The following is a 17,171-nucleotide window of genomic DNA, read 5'->3' as shown; positions in this document are numbered from 1 at the left end:
AGGGAGCTTCCAACTCCCAGGAAACGGAGGCACAGGTGATTTTGGAGGAAGATGGGGACCCATTTGTAATCAATTGTTACTGTGGTATAGAGTGTTTCATGAAAATAAAACTGGTTTTGTCTTGTCCTTTGTCTTTGCCCTAAGGCCTCAGACACTTCCCAACAGCCCTTGCAAGATGAAAGCAAAAAAAAACATCACTTTGGGCAATGTGGGAGACTTCAGCATTTGTTCCTGAACAATGGTGTCTATTCAAGTCTCAGACTCACTCTGGCTGTTAATTAGGAAAGTAAACAAGAAAAAAAATCGTAATTTAAGCCTTCACTAGATATTTGGCTTTCTAATCTCCTCTAGAGAATACTGTCAAACTCCTCTCCTGTCCAAAGCAGGGATTTACACTTCCACGCCAAGCCAGCTCCCCAAAACTTAATTGGAAGTGGCATTAAGTTCAAGGCAGGCATAGGCAGAGCAAGATTCAGCAGCAGCAAAATTTCATTAAGCCAGTTTTTCACGTGTTAACTTCATTTACCCATTTAAGATGATGCATAATTTAGAAGTATTGAGCAGCTCTGCTGACAGAAATATGTTCTCTGATCTCACCAATGATTTACAGCCCCACTTCTGGTCTACAGTGCCCACAAAATTACATTTGGGACCCAATATTCATCCTTTGGGCTGTGACACTGGCCTGGCTGTCCAACTTCAGATGTGGGAATTACAGTCATTCACTCATACTGTGTCTCTAATGTTATCAAGTTGCTTTCTCCAAGGTGTAACATGAGCAGAGTTGGGATATTTAGCATAACCAGCTGAACATTTTTTCTGCTGGATGGCTGCTTATTTTGGGCTGGCTGTTCCAGGTCTTAACTAAAGCCCTTCAATTTTGAATCAAGCCCTTCACAGCTGATCTTGCTCTGGCCTGAAGTTCACCCCAAGCACAGCTGCCCCACACTACAGACACAGTATTTGCAGTTCAGCCATCACCTGATGTGCTTTCCTTTAGAGCCAGAAACTTTAAGCTGACCCGTGGGACCAAAGTTCAGTTATTTTAAACACTTCCTCTCAGAGCATCTCAGGCACGGCTGCAAGATTTCCACCTGCCTTTCCCATCAGGCATGACCAATATTATGACCCCTAGCATTAAGCAAAATGGGAAAACCATACAGATATTCCTACAGATGAGGAAAGGTCCCAGCTGCACTACAACTTTAAACTGTGTTTTCCTCAGCAGCAGCACACACACATCTGGATAAAATGGAACGCAGCAAAGGAACTCTATTAAGGAAACATGTCTCATCCCTCAAAGGCATGTCAGCTCGCCTTCTGCCAACAGCCAAAACAGCTTTGCATCACAGGTAGCAAACCACACAACTTTCCTTCTGTATCCCAGTTCTCCAGATTTCCCAAACCGCTGTGTCCAACACAATGAGATAATCCAAACCCTTTTCTATGCTAAAATTTTACACAATTTTTGGAGCAGCCCCAAAACACAGCGATGAAACACATGCAAAGGAGCTGATGCACAACCACAACCTTAAGCTGCAGCAATGACACAGCTTTGATTTCTTTGCTGAAGCAGGATGAGAATGGTCACAGCAGGTTTGATCCAGTTCATTTCCAAAGGATTCAGTATGAATCATATTTTCTTCAGACCAAGCAGTTTGGATTTTGTGAACACAGTATTTTTGCTGAGTGCAGTAAAAAAAAAAAACCACACCACACACATAAATATTCTCTCTAATCTTCACCACATTTACTAGTCTTCCAGCCAGCCAAATAGTGAACCACCTCTCTTCAGTGCATAAAACATTATGCAGTATCTTCCAAGAAACTGAGATGTAACAGGTTTCTGATGCTTTAACATATATATTTCAATTTCACTAGACCAGAAGATAACTAAATCAGCCAAGCAAGCCAACTGCAGGTCACAGATGAACACAGTTCTGTCAGTTACTTACGGCAAAGTGAAAAGTTACCACAACCGGCAAGTAAGGTGGTTTATTACTTTACTCTAAATTCCCAGAGCTGCCTCAAGTCTTATCTCTAAAAAACAAAGTTAAGCAACCAGCTATGAAATCAAAGCTGTCTCCAATGAAGACAATGATTCTTGTTAAATCAGAATTTTAATTGAGACTGGAAACCAAAATTTGAGACTTCTTTAAGAGAGAAGAATTCCACCTGAATTATTTCCAACTGTTTCTTTCCTTTTAATCCAAAATAACCTACAAAAGCCAGTCAGTTTGATTGAAAAGATGAAATAAATACCTCTTGTATTTTCTAATTAAAATAATGTGCTGGCAAAAAAATTACCTCTTCTTGTGCAGCTATAAGAGGACAGAAACTTACTCCAGCACAGCAGCAGCAATGCTTATAATGGCATTGTACCAAAAGAGCCAAGCTCACCAATTTCCCAAGAAAGAAGAGGCTGTTCCAGCAGCAGTCTGTGGCTGGGATTGTGTATATTAACCACAAGCGGCATATTCTATTTTCAGCACATATTTAGGATTGCAAATCTCAGTCTTTTTAACACAGAACAGACCAACTTAGGATCTTCTCGTACTGAACTACACCACACCTTGACACCAGGAGAGAGGAAAATATGATTTAAAAACATATCCTAAACAAGACAGCAGCACAGAAACCCATGAATTTCAGTGATCTGTCAAATCACAGGCCATTAGTTAGTTAACTGGGCTTTGCCTACAGAAGAAGTTTTTCCATTATTTTTATTTCCCTTTTTTTTTTTTTTTTTTTTGGTAAGAAATTACTCAAATTCGAGTTTCATGATGTTGATTTTGCAGTTAAACCTCAAAAAAAAAAAAAAAAAGAAAAAAAATCAGAGCTGGAAGGACTTTTTATTAAATTGCTCCACTCTGCCTATGCCGTGCTCTTGGTAATTTGTAGCTCAGCAAGAAACAAAACCAGTTGAAGTTTTCCAGCTTTCCATCAACTACACTTTGCAGCTGAATGATGACATTTAGAAATAGATTCTCTATATTAGAATTTTCAACACCCCGAAGTTTACCCAACTTTGGCCTACTCAGAATATAGACATAGTATATAGAATATAAACATTTGAATTCTGCATTTTGATTAAGCTCCCACCTTTACTTTCCTCTCTTTATGCCCTCACAGCAAGTTGTGGGATGAGATTGTGTGTGCTCAGCTACTCTGTTTCAATAACATTTTATGACAAAGTGAGAAAAACATAAAATACCTGTGGATTTGCCCGTTTTTATGCAGGTAGTCCAGTCCCTCCAGCACCTCCTTAAGGATTGTGGCTATACAGGCTTCATCCAGGACACCAGTCTTGTGTTCTCCTTTGGCCACGATGTGCTTGATAATATCCAAAACAGAGCCTAGAGAAGAGTTAAACATCTTAGTTTAAACTAGAAGAACTGATTCAAAATTAAGTGTAATTTATCATCATTTAATATACAAGGAATTCACTGATGATAGTCAGGATCAGAGTCAGAAGTTGAAGCCTTTGCTGCAGGAAAGCAGAGGCAACAATGCACCCCCGGGTGCAGATTCTCAAGGCAGGCTGTAAAACCCCTGTGATCACAAGTAATTGAGAAGTTATTTGAAAAAGCCAAAATGTAAAATATACACACACAGGACTCTTGGAAGGTTTTTAGGTAGATACTGATGTTACAAGCTGGTTTAGTGCTGAGTACTGGAGAAGCTGAAGGGGGAAATGGAAAATGCAGGGGGCTGCCAGGACTCACAAGCTGAAGGCAACAAGCTTGATAAAATTAAGCACTCTTTTTCAACTCCTACAAATTCTGTGCAGAGCAATAGCATGAAAAATCTAATTTGTTAAGGGCTGGTACAACCCTAACAGGGAAAAAAGTGAGAATCACTAAATAGAGAACAAATGAGCCTGAATTCTGACAGTAAGTCACTTCTTCACTGTGCACAAAACTGGAGTAGCTTAGGTCCTTCCCTAGAAGCATGTTTAGTCTCTCCCCCAAGCATGGTGTGAATTACATCGTCTTCCATGACAAACCCTGCTTTAGAGAGCAAACCACTTCTTCAAACTGCACCCAGGAATAAACGGAACCAGTGACTCGCACCAGGCCTCTTGTGCAAGGCCCTGCTTTTCATAGGCACTGGGTACTGCCCTCTTTGTATTTGCATCTGGACTGAAGACACTTCTCAGAACTTTTATTGTTCCAGCATGGGACGGCTAAGCCTCTTTTCCAAAGCCTGTGCCATTTAGCCCCTTCAAACTTGGGTTTCTATGGTTTAATGAGTGGATAGGGACTAGCACGGTTTTTACAGCTACGGGCACAAAGCAGTGTCAGCAGTACTGGGAAGTTCTTAGAGAATGAGAAAAGCAGGCACAACTGCACAGCACAAATTGCAGCTTTGCCTGTCTTTGAACAGGAAACTTACAGGGAAAAAATATCCCAGTATTAACTCAGCTAGCTTAGAGAAGCTGGGTTCAGTTTTAGAAAAGCTTAGGGAACTTCATTCTTCCTAACTCACAATAAAAAAAGTAAGAGAAAATTATTTTTGGATCTGAAGAACAGAAACTTCCTCTCATGAATTTGGCCAGGGGGAATTAGAAGTTTCACCTTGTAAATTCTTGAAGCAAGTGGAAAATACAATGGAGGTTTTTTGTTTGATTTTCTTCTCACCCTTCAGGTTCAGGTAGACAAAAAAACCCTCTCCTTTTTAACATTTATTTTGTTAACTACCCCAACTGAATTTCTAGGCCAAAACAATTGTGCAGATCAGTTTTCACTTAGAAGAGTATCTTCCTTTTGGACTCTCCTACAAAAGCAGAGGCTGCAAGGTTTGAATACAAACACCGTGTGGAAACACTCATTTTGCACAATTCAAACTGCAGAGGAAACAATTACATGGGTGTACAGTGTCCCTTAGTTTGTGTAAAGCAGTTTATGCTGAGCTCATCTAAAAGCTTGCTGCAGCCAGCAGACACACCATTTCTGACTTTCCATCTCCTCTGGCCCACTGGCACCAGACTCACCTGGACACCAAGACATCCAATAAACCCAGTGGAAATAAACTGAGGGATAAATTGGTTGGCCTGAATGGCAACTTCAGCATCCTCTTACCAAAAAAATAATCTTTGCTTGGTTCAATATATTTGCAAAGGACACAACATTAACACAGCAGACTCTAACAAAAATAGAAAAAAAACCCAGAGGAAAATGGGGAAAAAAAAATAGAAATGAGGTTACATAACACCCCCCCAACATTTTATGCAAGAATACTCAGTGTTCAGCCTTCCTTTACCCCACCCAAGCAGAGAAACACACTCATGTTTAGTGAATTTTGACATGGGTCTTAGCCAAAGGTTTCACCCAGGGCTAACTCAGGTTGTTCTGACATACACTGGACTTCCTGCAATAGAGCAAGAGTATCTTTACTGAAGAAAACTAAAATTTGAGATGTTGGAGATGAACCCCTTCACTGAAATCTCACCTTTATGTTCTGAGAAAAGGATCCTCTGTTGTATTTCATGAGGACTCACCTGGCCTTCAGCCTATCACGTTTTCACATTTAATGAGTACATGCTTACAGACTTTGAGGGTTCTTATTCTGGATGAGAATTTTTGTGATATCAAAATAAAAACCCACCAAAAAAGCCCCTCCACTTCCACTGTTCAGGTCTTTCCTCTCAAATGTGCCTTAATCTGGAGAACAAACTGTCACTTGTTTTAGAAGTCCAGTGAAAATATGTGGTTCTTCACGTACTCATTTTGTCCTCTTTCCACCCACGACTCCGTTAGCAGACTTTGTTCACAAATATTTCCCTTCTCCTGCAAAGGGTTCAGGGAACATGAGGAGGCAGATCATATGGTGCTCAAATTCATTTGGTCAAAATTCCTCTATTTAGCCAAGTTAGAGGTTGCATTTAACCCTGAAAAGGGGGTGGAGGGTAGACAGACGAGAGTGCACGCACAGAGCCAGCCCTGGTTGTGAAAAGGCTGATTCACACCCAGGCTATATCTGCTCCCAGTCCTGCCTGCCACTCTTTAAGCACATTTATTTTAAAACCACTTTCACATTGAGATGTTCATGGAAGTGGGGGAACTTGCCAGTCCTCTGCAGAAAGGAGAACAGCAAAAAGGGATCAGCAAAATGCTCAGTGCACATAACAGCAGAAAAGCAACCCAAGAGTCACTTTTCTGTTGGAGAAAGTGTTCTTAGGATCATCCCCCTTTGTCTGCTCAGGGTTTGACTACTGGCACCACAGCACCATGAAGCTGTGATTTTTCCACCTCACAAATCAGTAAGTTTGGGAGTTGGTTCTGACTCACAACTCAACTGCAACTTAATTAAGCACAGCACCATGGAATACAAAGAACAAAGCCAAGCTCCACTTCCAAGCATTGCTCCATGTCATGTTCCAGCATTCTGGCTCAGGAAGCCTGGCATGGAGCAACAGAATAACCAACTCCCTGGAGAGAAACCCACAGCCAAGGTAGAAGCTACTTTGAAAGCAGAAGTCATGGGAATTTCACTGTTAAGGAAAACACCTCCTGCTTGAAGGCCAGGATTGGATTTCAGCATTAGGCTGATAAATTCAAGGCAATGTTGATCCCAGGGATCTCAGTTAAGTGTGTGACACACTCACTAAGTAAGACATCCACTGCCTCAGGATACAGCCAAATTCCCACACCAACTCCATTATACTGGACCAAGAGATCAGCAAATCAGAATCTGAAGGGGAAAATGACTGTTTTGCCCAGTGACCTGTTCCCAATCCAGCAATATAATAACTGCTAAAATTAACTGGAAACGAATTCAGCTGAACTGGAACCAGGGCCTAAACCACACCAGAGCATGTGCTTTACAAACTGACCACACTGCTGGAAAACACCAGCATGACTGCAGATACTGCCAGCTTCTGACCCAGCCTCAAACCAGTTTAGGAGTAACTGGGGAAGAGAGAGCACATGCAAACACAGCTGGATCTCTACTCAAATGCAGTTTCACTATGGATTTGTGCTCCACGTGCAAACTGCTCAGTCTCACTGTAAGACAGAATCTAGTGGCCACAGGATGAGGTTCACACTGGAAATAAGGCACCCAGCTCTGTATTAAAGAACAGTTACAAGATTTTCAAGGAGAAAACAAATCCACTACAATGTCTCCAGAAAAGAAAAAAATATCTTTGACTCCTCCCTAAAATAAAACCTCTGTTTTAGATAATGCTATGAAGCACTCTGGTGTGTATTATACATGGCATTAGGCTTGATTACACAATTTCCTCATGATTTTTCTCACTAAAAATGCACAAGTAGCAAGTACAGACTCACAGTACAGAAAGGTGAGCCCTAAATCAGAGAAAGAAAAAAAAAAAAAGAAATTAAGTTTGGCTGAGGCTGACTGGAAGGCTTTTCCAAGCCCAGAAGGGGCCACATACCAAGAAAAGACAAAACAAGACACAGACAAAAGGCTCAGAACTGGAGTCTAACCATAAATATAAATAATGCTGTCATTAACAAGGATGTTTAAAGAAAGCTGGTGAAGAGCAACTGATCTCAAACCCCAACAGAAGACAAAGGAAAGGAGACAACATTTAGTGATTGATATGGAAAAAATGCAGCTAGAACAAATTCTTGCCCATCAAATATACACTTTGCAGCACATCAACAGGAAGCCTACAAGATACTGTGCAATCTGATAAAGCATTTAGCATGACTTGTCATTCATCATCCAAGTGTCTCAGTGTACTCTGACACCAAAGGCCATGGAAAGGCACCTACTTAGTAAAGAGCAATCTCTCAGCACAGCACTTGAGAGGGGAGTGGTTTTCTGCTCAAAGTCACAAGCTTCCTAGTCTGCTCCAAAAGTTGATAATGCAGTAGCTCCTAAGGACAGCACAAGTCAGCAGGAACTACCTGTACACAGACTTACCTCAGCTGAGAGAGCCCAACCTGTAACTACTTGTAAGAGAAGGATATTGAGTTTTTGGATATTGACATCAGGCAGACCACTTGCAATGGACAGTCCTGTCTTGCACCCCACACACATATCCAGTAAAACTGACTCTTTCAACACCATGAACTATGTGTTTCTCCAAAGATACTGGGTTACCTATGGCAAGAAAATGAGATTGGAGTTCCATGGTTCACCACCTCACTGCTGTGCCCCTGCACCCACTTACGAGGCCATACTGTAAACGGGATCACTGCAGTAACTGGAAATCCAGTTTTCCAGGCAGGGTGGAGACCAAACAACCAGGAACTCCTTAAACCAGCTTTGCTGCTGAGGAAAACTTCCGTGTAATCACACCCTCGGGGCAAGGAGTCCTAATTGTTCCACTGATTCAACAGCAAACCACCACAAACACTGAGGCTTCCTGTTCCAAATCCAGAGCACGATTCCTTGACCTCACCTACACCAGCAAGCCTGTGGAATGGCATTTAGGAAGCCTGTTTCTGACGTTTCTCCTCAGCAGAGGAAGAAAACATCCACAGTCATCATTGACACTGCTTAGTGCTTCAGCACATTGGGGCTGAAGCAGAGAAGAGCATGAAAACCTGAGCAGAAAGGAAAGCTTGTTTGGATCAAGATTACAGATAAATGCAGGAGTATTCCAGCTGGAATTTTACATGCCCCCAGAGGCAGAAAAAATGTACAGCAGAGCTGGTTGCTGTGGGAACCATATCTTGCATGTTATATTATAACTTAAGTGACAGAACCAAGATACACTCTAAGTTAAATGCAAAAAAACCTCCTCCTTTAACTTTGTCTGGGAAGCAGAACAGGAAAATTTAATACTCTAATTTCCAACCTGGGAAAAAAAAAAAAATAAAAAAAAGCAGGTAACAGTACGTGCATTGATAGGCTGGAAAACAGTGCTGGGGATCACTACACAACTTTGTGAGAACCAAAATCTGCCCCAAACCTGACAAACACTGATGCTGAACAGGCTGAACCTTTGAGAAGGGGGTGTTGGCAGATTCACTGCTGCTTCTTTCAAGACATCACAGCATTAGCCCGTGGTTTCAGTGAATCTGACTCTCATCAGAGCCAAGAATTAAATCTGCACCTTGTCAGTCTCTGGCAAACAGATGAAAAAAATGCAGAAGAAGGAAGAGCTGCTTGGATTCAGTACTTCTGGGACTGAGGAATATAGATACAGCAGGAGAATAGCGAAGTAAAGGAAACAACAACGTATACAAAACAAAGGAAAAGACATTAACCCGGGTTAAACCTCAGAGGGAAGGCTAAGGAAACTTCCACTTCTTGCCTCCTTCCCTCTAGGGCATGTGCATGGATGCATAAGAAATATGAGAAGATTAAGGCAGAAAACTAAGTAATACAATAAAGGGAGCAAAACAGCCTATTGCTGTCGTGATCAAGACATTTATAGGAGAAAATCTGAAGGACAAACTAATTTTTCATGCTTTTCCTATTACAGTTAGGAATGGCAATGTATCTACAGACTGCATTCTGCAGTCACGTACAGTCCCTGCCATCTCCTGCTTCTGACTTATCGCATCCTTAATTGTTTGAAATTGTGTTTCTACAAATCAAATTAAAACTCCTCCAGATGAATTAAAAATAGCATATCTGTCTCCTAAGAAAATAATTCAACATAAACATGAGGATTTCTAAAAACCTGTGGTTTATGCTTTGATCATAACTCTCTGTTGGAATTAGGAGGGGCCAGATCAGAGACTAACACAGCAGAAGCAGAACAAGAAGTCCCAACTCCCTGGTAGAGAACTAAGACTTGCCTACCTCTTTTGGTCTGGCTTTCTGAACTTCAGATCAAAGGTTGAAGCTAGAAGTTGATTAGATAATCTTAAAAACTTCTGGAAAATAAAAGGTTTAACTATTTCAATACAGCAATCTCCTTAGCAGATTTCATTAGGAGCCTTCAAGAGGGCAGAATATCCAAGAGCCCTGTCTGGAAATGTTTCAGTATTTAAAGGATTTGCACAGTTTAAAAATACTTTGGTGGTTTCCACTGCTGTAGGCTAGGACAGGAAAAATTGTTGTGTGATGTAGCAAGCCACCAGAGCCAGCTGTTTCATAGGAGCAACTGTTTTATAGCGTTATCTACAGCCTTGGGTCACCTGTGAAATGAGAGCTCTTGTTAAAAGCAGGGAGAATTTAGAAGAGCAAACAGGTCGCAGTCAGTAAAAGCACAAGAACAAAAGCACAGCTGCTCCTCTTCCTACTAAAAGGCCACAGGAGCTTGAGAGCAGGACTGGGCTTCAGCAGGCTTTAAAAAGGCACGAGTAAAATTCATGACAGGAGAATGCCAGGGAGGCAAAGAGCAGGTCACCAGTTGTCTAGAAATAGCCACTGGAGTTTAGTTTGGAGTAACACCGGACCCAAAGGCTGGGGTGTCGAGTTCACATTGCTAAGCTTAGAACCCTACAAAACTTCCATCATTAGAGAAAAGGGTCTGCCATTTCTACTGAAGGGAACAGAAACAGCAGACACTTCACAAACCTGACACAGACACACGTCACGAGACCTGCAAAAGGGTGTCAGTAACTGGACACACCAGCACCTCCTGTCTCTACCAGTTGCATCTCATCACAGCCACGTTTCTGCCATCAGCAACTCCACACCTGTTTGGGGTCAGTGCTGCCAGTTCAGACTGCTCTGAGCAGTGACTCCCACCAGCCTGGCTGGGCTCTGATGCACATCAGCTCCCCATTACCTCCTGGCTGCTGACACCTTTCAAATACAGAAATCTCCCATCAACAGAGTACTTGTGGAGACAAATAGTTCCGTTTCAGTGACAATGTCAGTCAGGTAATTAAGGTACCTTTGAGTGCACCCTCTGGTTGTTGAGGAGCAAAGCACTATTAGACAGCAGCAATTAATGGATTTATTTTCCCTTGGAGACATTCCTAAAACTCTTGCATGTATGACCAGGTTAGGATTTCATAGAAAGACTGCAGCCAGAAAATAAATTAAATTGCACTTACAACAACAACAGCAAAAAAGGCTTGCATTACGGATTGGGCTGTCTTATGGGCTGCTTATCAAATTAGTAAGGTCAGTGTTTGTAGGCTGAAATTAAAACCAGTTTCAGCCTGAAATCACACACTGACAGAAAAGACGCAATAAAATTCTGAACTTTTACCCAGAACAAATTCTCAAGTACAAAAGCCATGATCAAGATACAGAATGGACATCAGAATGTATTTCATATGTACTTACTGAGATGTACAAATCTCTTTGAACATCTAAACAAAATTAAAGTGTTAGGCTGTACTCTGGTTTGGGCCTGTTTTGGTGGAGGGCTTTTGTTTGCTTGTTTGTTTTTGGTTTTGTTTTGGGGGTGTTTTCCTTTGCTTTTTTGTTTTGTTTTGTTTTCTGGTTTAAAAACCAGCTCAAAGGTTTTTCCTGTTGAGAAACCCAGATCATTATTTTTCCCACTGGATGACAGATGACTGCAAAACGAGCCACTTTATTACTGATAAGAACTAAGCTCAAAGGAATGAGAGACAGTTTCAGAAGTGTCTCTTGTTACATAAATCACTCAGTCTAAGACCAACTGAAAATAGTCTCGTTAAAAGTGAATGGAAAAGCTCTTCAGTCAGAAAGTGCCAATCACAAGTTTCTTCCCCCATCCTTAAGACCGTGCTGTAGAATTTGCCTATGAGATATGAGATTCCTGAAGCACAGATAGAAAAAAAAGTATGAAGTAAAAAGTATATAAAAGAAAACAGCTGAAAAATACCTCACAAGGTACCCTCCTGCTTAGAAAGTGACAGGTCATTCTGAAAGTCTTTCTATTTACTTTAGCAATTCCTCCAGCCTTCAAATGATTCCTTTTAAGTGAGAAAATGTAACACTGACTCACAGAAATGTTGGACAGAGGGAAGAATTACTCTTACTAGTCTGTCTTCTACTGTATGACCCTACTCTTCAACATATACAACAGAATAAGAAGTGAGATTTCCTTGCACTACTTTACTGCAAGTCCCCCACTAAATGCCAGAGCTGCACATGGGTCAATTATCAGGCTGAAGAACATAAAAGCCCATTCAAAGGGAATATTAAATGAGAAGCAGGTTGTCACTCACACCAGCAAGAGGCTGGTTCTGAAGCAATGATTATTTTTCCAGAAATTTTCCAGTGTAGTCTTTACATCTGTGATGCCTTGATAATGATGGTCTGACTTTTTCCCAGCTTTACATAAAAAAAAAAAAAAAAAAACCAAAAAAAACCCCAAACAAACAAACAAAAAAAAAAAAACCACAACCAAAAAAACCCCACCTCCACACAAAATTGAGAACAGACAGAGACAACGTTTGGAGGTTCAAGGATGACCCTCACTGTGACTTGATTCTGACAGAAAACTGCTGTGAAGTGACTGAGGCAGCTGTGCATTTTCTTCAAGAAGGTTGTGTCCTCTCCTGGAAAAGGCCAAACCCCTTGCTGCTGCCTCTCCAGCACCCCCTGAAATGCCATTTCCTCGTGTTGTGGAAACTTTCCCATAGATACACCTTTTATACACACAGCAACACTGCTTGCTCTAAGCTGTCAGGGGATTCTTTTCCACACACGCACAGTCATCGTATCTTTAATGGCCTGTTACATGTCCCTCTAAGAAAACAGAAGGTATTGCTTAATGACACATGAGACATTAAAAACCCTTTAAGACAGACTTAAGGTTGGCATGGAATTTGATTTCCCCCAAGAGGACTGCTAAAATTCTCTAAAGAACACCTTCAAAGAGACATGTTTTATGGTCATTGTTGAGCTCTTGAGTAAAAAGCAAACAGGTTTAGCCAGATTTTTCCACATCATCTTCTGGCATTTTACAGTCCTCAAAATTAAGCCAAGAACAGAGAAGCCAAGTTGGGGGGTTTTTTTTTAAGCAAGAAAATAGGGATTTCCCCCCCCCCCCAGTTTTCAATTCCTTTTCACTGCAGTGCCAGGAAAACGAAGTCTTCCTAAACACAGGCCCAGGATTTAGCAACAGCCCTTTGTGCTATCATCCAGAACTTGATTCCATTTCTTGTCTCAACTGTAACTTACACAGGGTTCCTGGAAAATATTATGACATCAAATAAAACACTACTGATACAAAATTTTCAAACTCAACTCTCTCAAAAAAAGCTGTTTCTCCAGCATCTGAGAGAATAAAGGGAAGTTTCCATGGCTCTGTGTTAACCAGACAGTGATTTTAAAAAGCTAGTTAGGTGTTACTACTGATGGACATAACATGAGAAGCTATTTCTGACCTGAATGAGTTGAAATCAAATTATTACTGTTCATACGGAATTGCTGGAAAGATGCTTGGTGGGAAAGGACCTGGGGGTGCTGGTTGACAGTGGCAGAACATGAGCCAAAGTGTGGTCAGATGGGCAAGAAGGCCAATGGCACCTGGCCTGTGTCAGGAATAGTGTGGCAGCAGGACCAGGGCAGTGATTGTCCCCCTGTGCTCAGCACTGCTAAGGCACCTCAAGTGCTGTGTGCAGTTCTGGGCCCCCCACTACGAGAAAGAGTTTAAGGGGCTGGAGCAAGTCCAGAGAAGGGAATGGAGCTGGGGAAGGGGCTGGAGCACCAGGAGCAGCTGAGGGAGCTGTGGGGGCTCAGCCTGGAGAAAAGGAGGCTCCATGGGGACCTTCTCACTTGCCACAACTCTCTGACAGAAGGGTGCAGCCAGGTGGGGGTCAGGCTCTGCTCCCAGGGAACAAGCAGTAGGATAAGAGGAAGCTGCGTCAAGTTGCACCAGGGGAGGTTTAGATTGGACAGTAGGAAACATATCTCCATGGAAAGGGTTGTTCAGCATTGGAACAGGCTGCCTGGGGAGGTGGTGGTTAGAAGATGCATAGATGTGACACTTGGGGACAGGGTTTTAGTGGTGAACTTGGCAGTGCTGGGGTAATGGTTGGACTTTCTGATCCTAAAGGTCTTTTCCAACCTAAACAACTCTACAATTCTATGAAATGTCTTAATTCACAGGTGGGATGCTTAAGAGGTAAACAAGGGAGAGAGGAAGGAGGTAAGACAGGTTTTTATGCTGCCTTTTAGGGTAAAGAAATTGGACCACTCACCTCCACTAAGTAACTTCATCACCAGCCAAAGCTCATCTTTCACCACAAATGATGTGTAGTAAGATACAATGTTGGGGTGATGGCATTGACTCATGGCTTGAATTTCTTTCTGTAGAGAAAAAAAAAAACATTAGCAGTTGGACACACACAGTGATTATTACTCCTCAGGCACAGAGGTTATCTCCCTCAAGACACAAAGAGGGTGCAAAGAAAAACGATACCTAGAAGGTAAATGTAGAAAATCCAGAAATACTCTAAACACTCAGGCTGCATCATACTAGAGCCAAAAGGTATTTTAGGATGTTATTCCTGTCTGTCTAGAGGAAGAAAAAGTTACCCAAAAAACCCTTGGTAACACCATCAAAGTGGTGGCAACTGGAACACCTGCATGCAGCTATAATAGAATATTCCCAAAAATTCACTCCAGTTTGTGACCTAAGAAGTTCATGCCGACTTCTCCTTTCAGTAAGACACGATGCAACAGACGCTTAATCTGTTGAAGACGATCATTTGGATGAGAAAGGGAAATACTGGCCTCTGGGAAAAAAAGGCCTCTTATTCCTAATGTTTCTTCCCAGCAGGAAAGCAGATGGCTTAGCTCAATCAGGTTGAAGGCACAAAGGACAGCTGTATCCTTTGTCATACTGGAAGAAGAGGGAGATCACTTTGAGATTAGAAAGTCAGTAGCTACTACTGATGGAGGACAACATGAAATATGTTGAGATATATAAATTGTTTCGAGTTTTGACTGTGCTTAGTCTCAGTTTTGGTTATGGGTTCAGGTTATGGGTTGAGGCTTCCCAGGTTATGGAGGGAACACCACAGAAAACACAGACTGATTTCATTATGCAAGCACAAATCACCAGTTTGGACAGGCAGACCCACAGTTTCTTGGCTGTCCATAGACAAAAGCCATCCACGGAGCCAAGCCTGGCACCCTGCACCGCACCCAGCTGAGCCCTTGTGCTCCAGCCAAGTCCCCCAACCTGTCAAGTTGTACCCTCCAGCAGCACCAACCCCAGACACTCCTCCCCTCATACCCTGAACTTCTGCTCTCAACTACAACATTCCTTCACTGGACGCAGGGAAGGAGGAGAGCACGGGCCCTTCACCCCCTGATCCTTCCCTCCCTCTAAGCACAAGACTTCCCTGGTACTGAAGTACAAGAGAGAGCTCTGAGAAGAATTCACTCATGCCTAGGACGCCCCACAAATGCAGCACATTTTCCTCCTACTCCTGTACAAAGCTCTGCTTGTGACCAAGTTCAGAGTAAAGCCACTGCTTCCCCTTGGCAAGGCCTGAGCTGGCAATCACAGCTCCAAAGGAACAGGCTCATGTTGATTTATCCACTTAGCACTGCTTTTCAGGGAGTAGGTGCATTTGAGGAATCCAAAGCAATTGGTTCCTCTTTCTGCTTCCCCAGGAGAGGCACCAGCTTTCCAGGAAACTTAACAAGCAGATTAAAGAAGAATCCTTCTAAACAGGAAAGCATATTTGAAGAGTGGGGAATAGGCTATTCATCTCCATGTAGCATACTCTGAATAAAAAACACTCTGTGAAAATAAATACAGCCTAAAACAATATATTCTGCTTACTCTGACAGCTCCAGCTCCCTTCCTTGCAAACTTTCACTTGTGTCAAGTCATTTTTCAAAAAGGAATAAATCAGCAACTTCAGAGTTTTCTGTGGCTCTCTGTAGTTCTCTCTCTGACAATTAAAATATACTACATGAGCACAAGTGGCACCAGAGGAAGCCAAGATGGAAAGCTGCAAGCAGGACTGGTAATCCATCTCTTCAGCCAGACCTGCCCCAAACCCACCACTCTCAGAAATTATCCAAAGGAGCTGGTTTTATATTTTCTCAGCTAGACTGCTCAAAATATTTTGAAGCAGTTCCCTGGGAGATCAAGAGAGTAATATGAGAAATATACTCAAACACTGCATATTTGATACACACTTGTGTATCCTACTGGAGTACAGGAGGCAATGAGACAAAGCCTGGACCAAGTTTACTTAACAGCCTAGACCAGGATCAGATCTTTGTCATTTAAGCAGCCCTGTACTTCAGAATTTTTCAGGCGTTCTGTGACACTTAGTTACCATTTTATTATTTTTGAAGAACTTCCTCTCTCATTCACTACCACAATCTGCTCCCTGGGCTGGGAAGCACAGCTTAAAAAAAAAAAAATAGCTCAAGTCTGTCATGTGCACCAAGGCATAAAGAGGGAAAATAAATAATCACAAACCTGATCTGTGCAATTAAACACCTCTGTCAGCCAGTGGATGTATAACACAGGCAGATTAATCCATTTCTCACACAGTGTAGCACAGCTCTGAATAATTAATTGCATCACAGCCCACGATTTTTAGTGGTTTTACATTATTACCAATCAGAAGGAGCAGCAGACTTTCCCTTCCACCCACAAACCCCCACTTCATTTTCAGCAGTTTTCTAGGCTAATCTCACACTGGCTATATCAAAGCTTGGTTTTTCTTCTCCCCCAAAGAGGGTACCAACATCCTGAAAGCTCAACCCATACAATTGTTATAAGTGATAGTGGCAAATCACAGGAGCTTTGTGGTTAAAATGCTTCCTGGCATAACTGAAACCAAGCCAATTCTGTCATACATCCACAGTCTGCTCCAGCAGTACAAATGCAGCGACTGAAGGGCTGTAGCTAAAGCAGGAATCCCACTCAAGGATCACTGGGAAGCTCTCCTCAAAAGCATACTTACAGAAGGAGGGGATAAAATGCAGCAACAGCCATTCTGTGTGTAGTAAGCTCAGCTTTAATACTATTCCCAAAACCTTTGGGAGAGTTTGCTGCTCTTCAAACACAACAAAGTCATAGCCGGCAAGGGTTTCCTCTTCGTACCTCCCTAATAAGACTGCTATCCCCAGATAACTGAGTTACAACCGTGCTTCCCATATTTTCCCCAGCATGAAAACTATATTGGAAGACTGCTAAAAAAAATCTCAGTGATTTCCACACCTCTGTAATAATTTATTTGGGCTGCTCTATACAAGCATTAAGGTGGAAAGGTTGCTTTATTGCCTCTCTGCCAACAGCCATGGGTCATTTGATACAGACCTCCACGCCATCCACAGATGCAGTGGGTGATAAGCAGCTCTTCCACCCAACACCCCTCACACTC

The 17,171-nt window shown here is 42.1% G+C and overlaps 1 protein-coding gene across 1 annotated transcript in view; it reads right to left on the bottom strand.

The window, feature by feature from the left end:
• OXSR1 (oxidative stress responsive kinase 1) overlaps positions 1 to 17,171 on the bottom strand; it is an 83,517-nt gene that overhangs the window by 43,982 nt on the left and 22,364 nt on the right. The window contains exons 3-4 of the mRNA XM_048317884.1: positions 14,016 to 14,124; positions 3,215 to 3,356 (exon numbers count right to left, since the gene is read on the bottom strand). Coding sequence (XP_048173841.1) covers positions 3,215 to 3,356; positions 14,016 to 14,124 — 251 coding nt within the window. The remainder of the gene's footprint in view (positions 1 to 3,214; positions 3,357 to 14,015; positions 14,125 to 17,171) is intronic.

The sequence above is a fragment of the Corvus hawaiiensis genome, chromosome 1, assembly GCF_020740725.1.
Source record: "Corvus hawaiiensis isolate bCorHaw1 chromosome 1, bCorHaw1.pri.cur, whole genome shotgun sequence".
In the NCBI taxonomy this organism is placed as follows: Eukaryota; Metazoa; Chordata; class Aves; order Passeriformes; family Corvidae; genus Corvus; species Corvus hawaiiensis.
The sequence above is the reverse complement of the archived record's forward strand: the minus strand, read 5'-3'. Positions and strand labels throughout refer to the sequence as shown.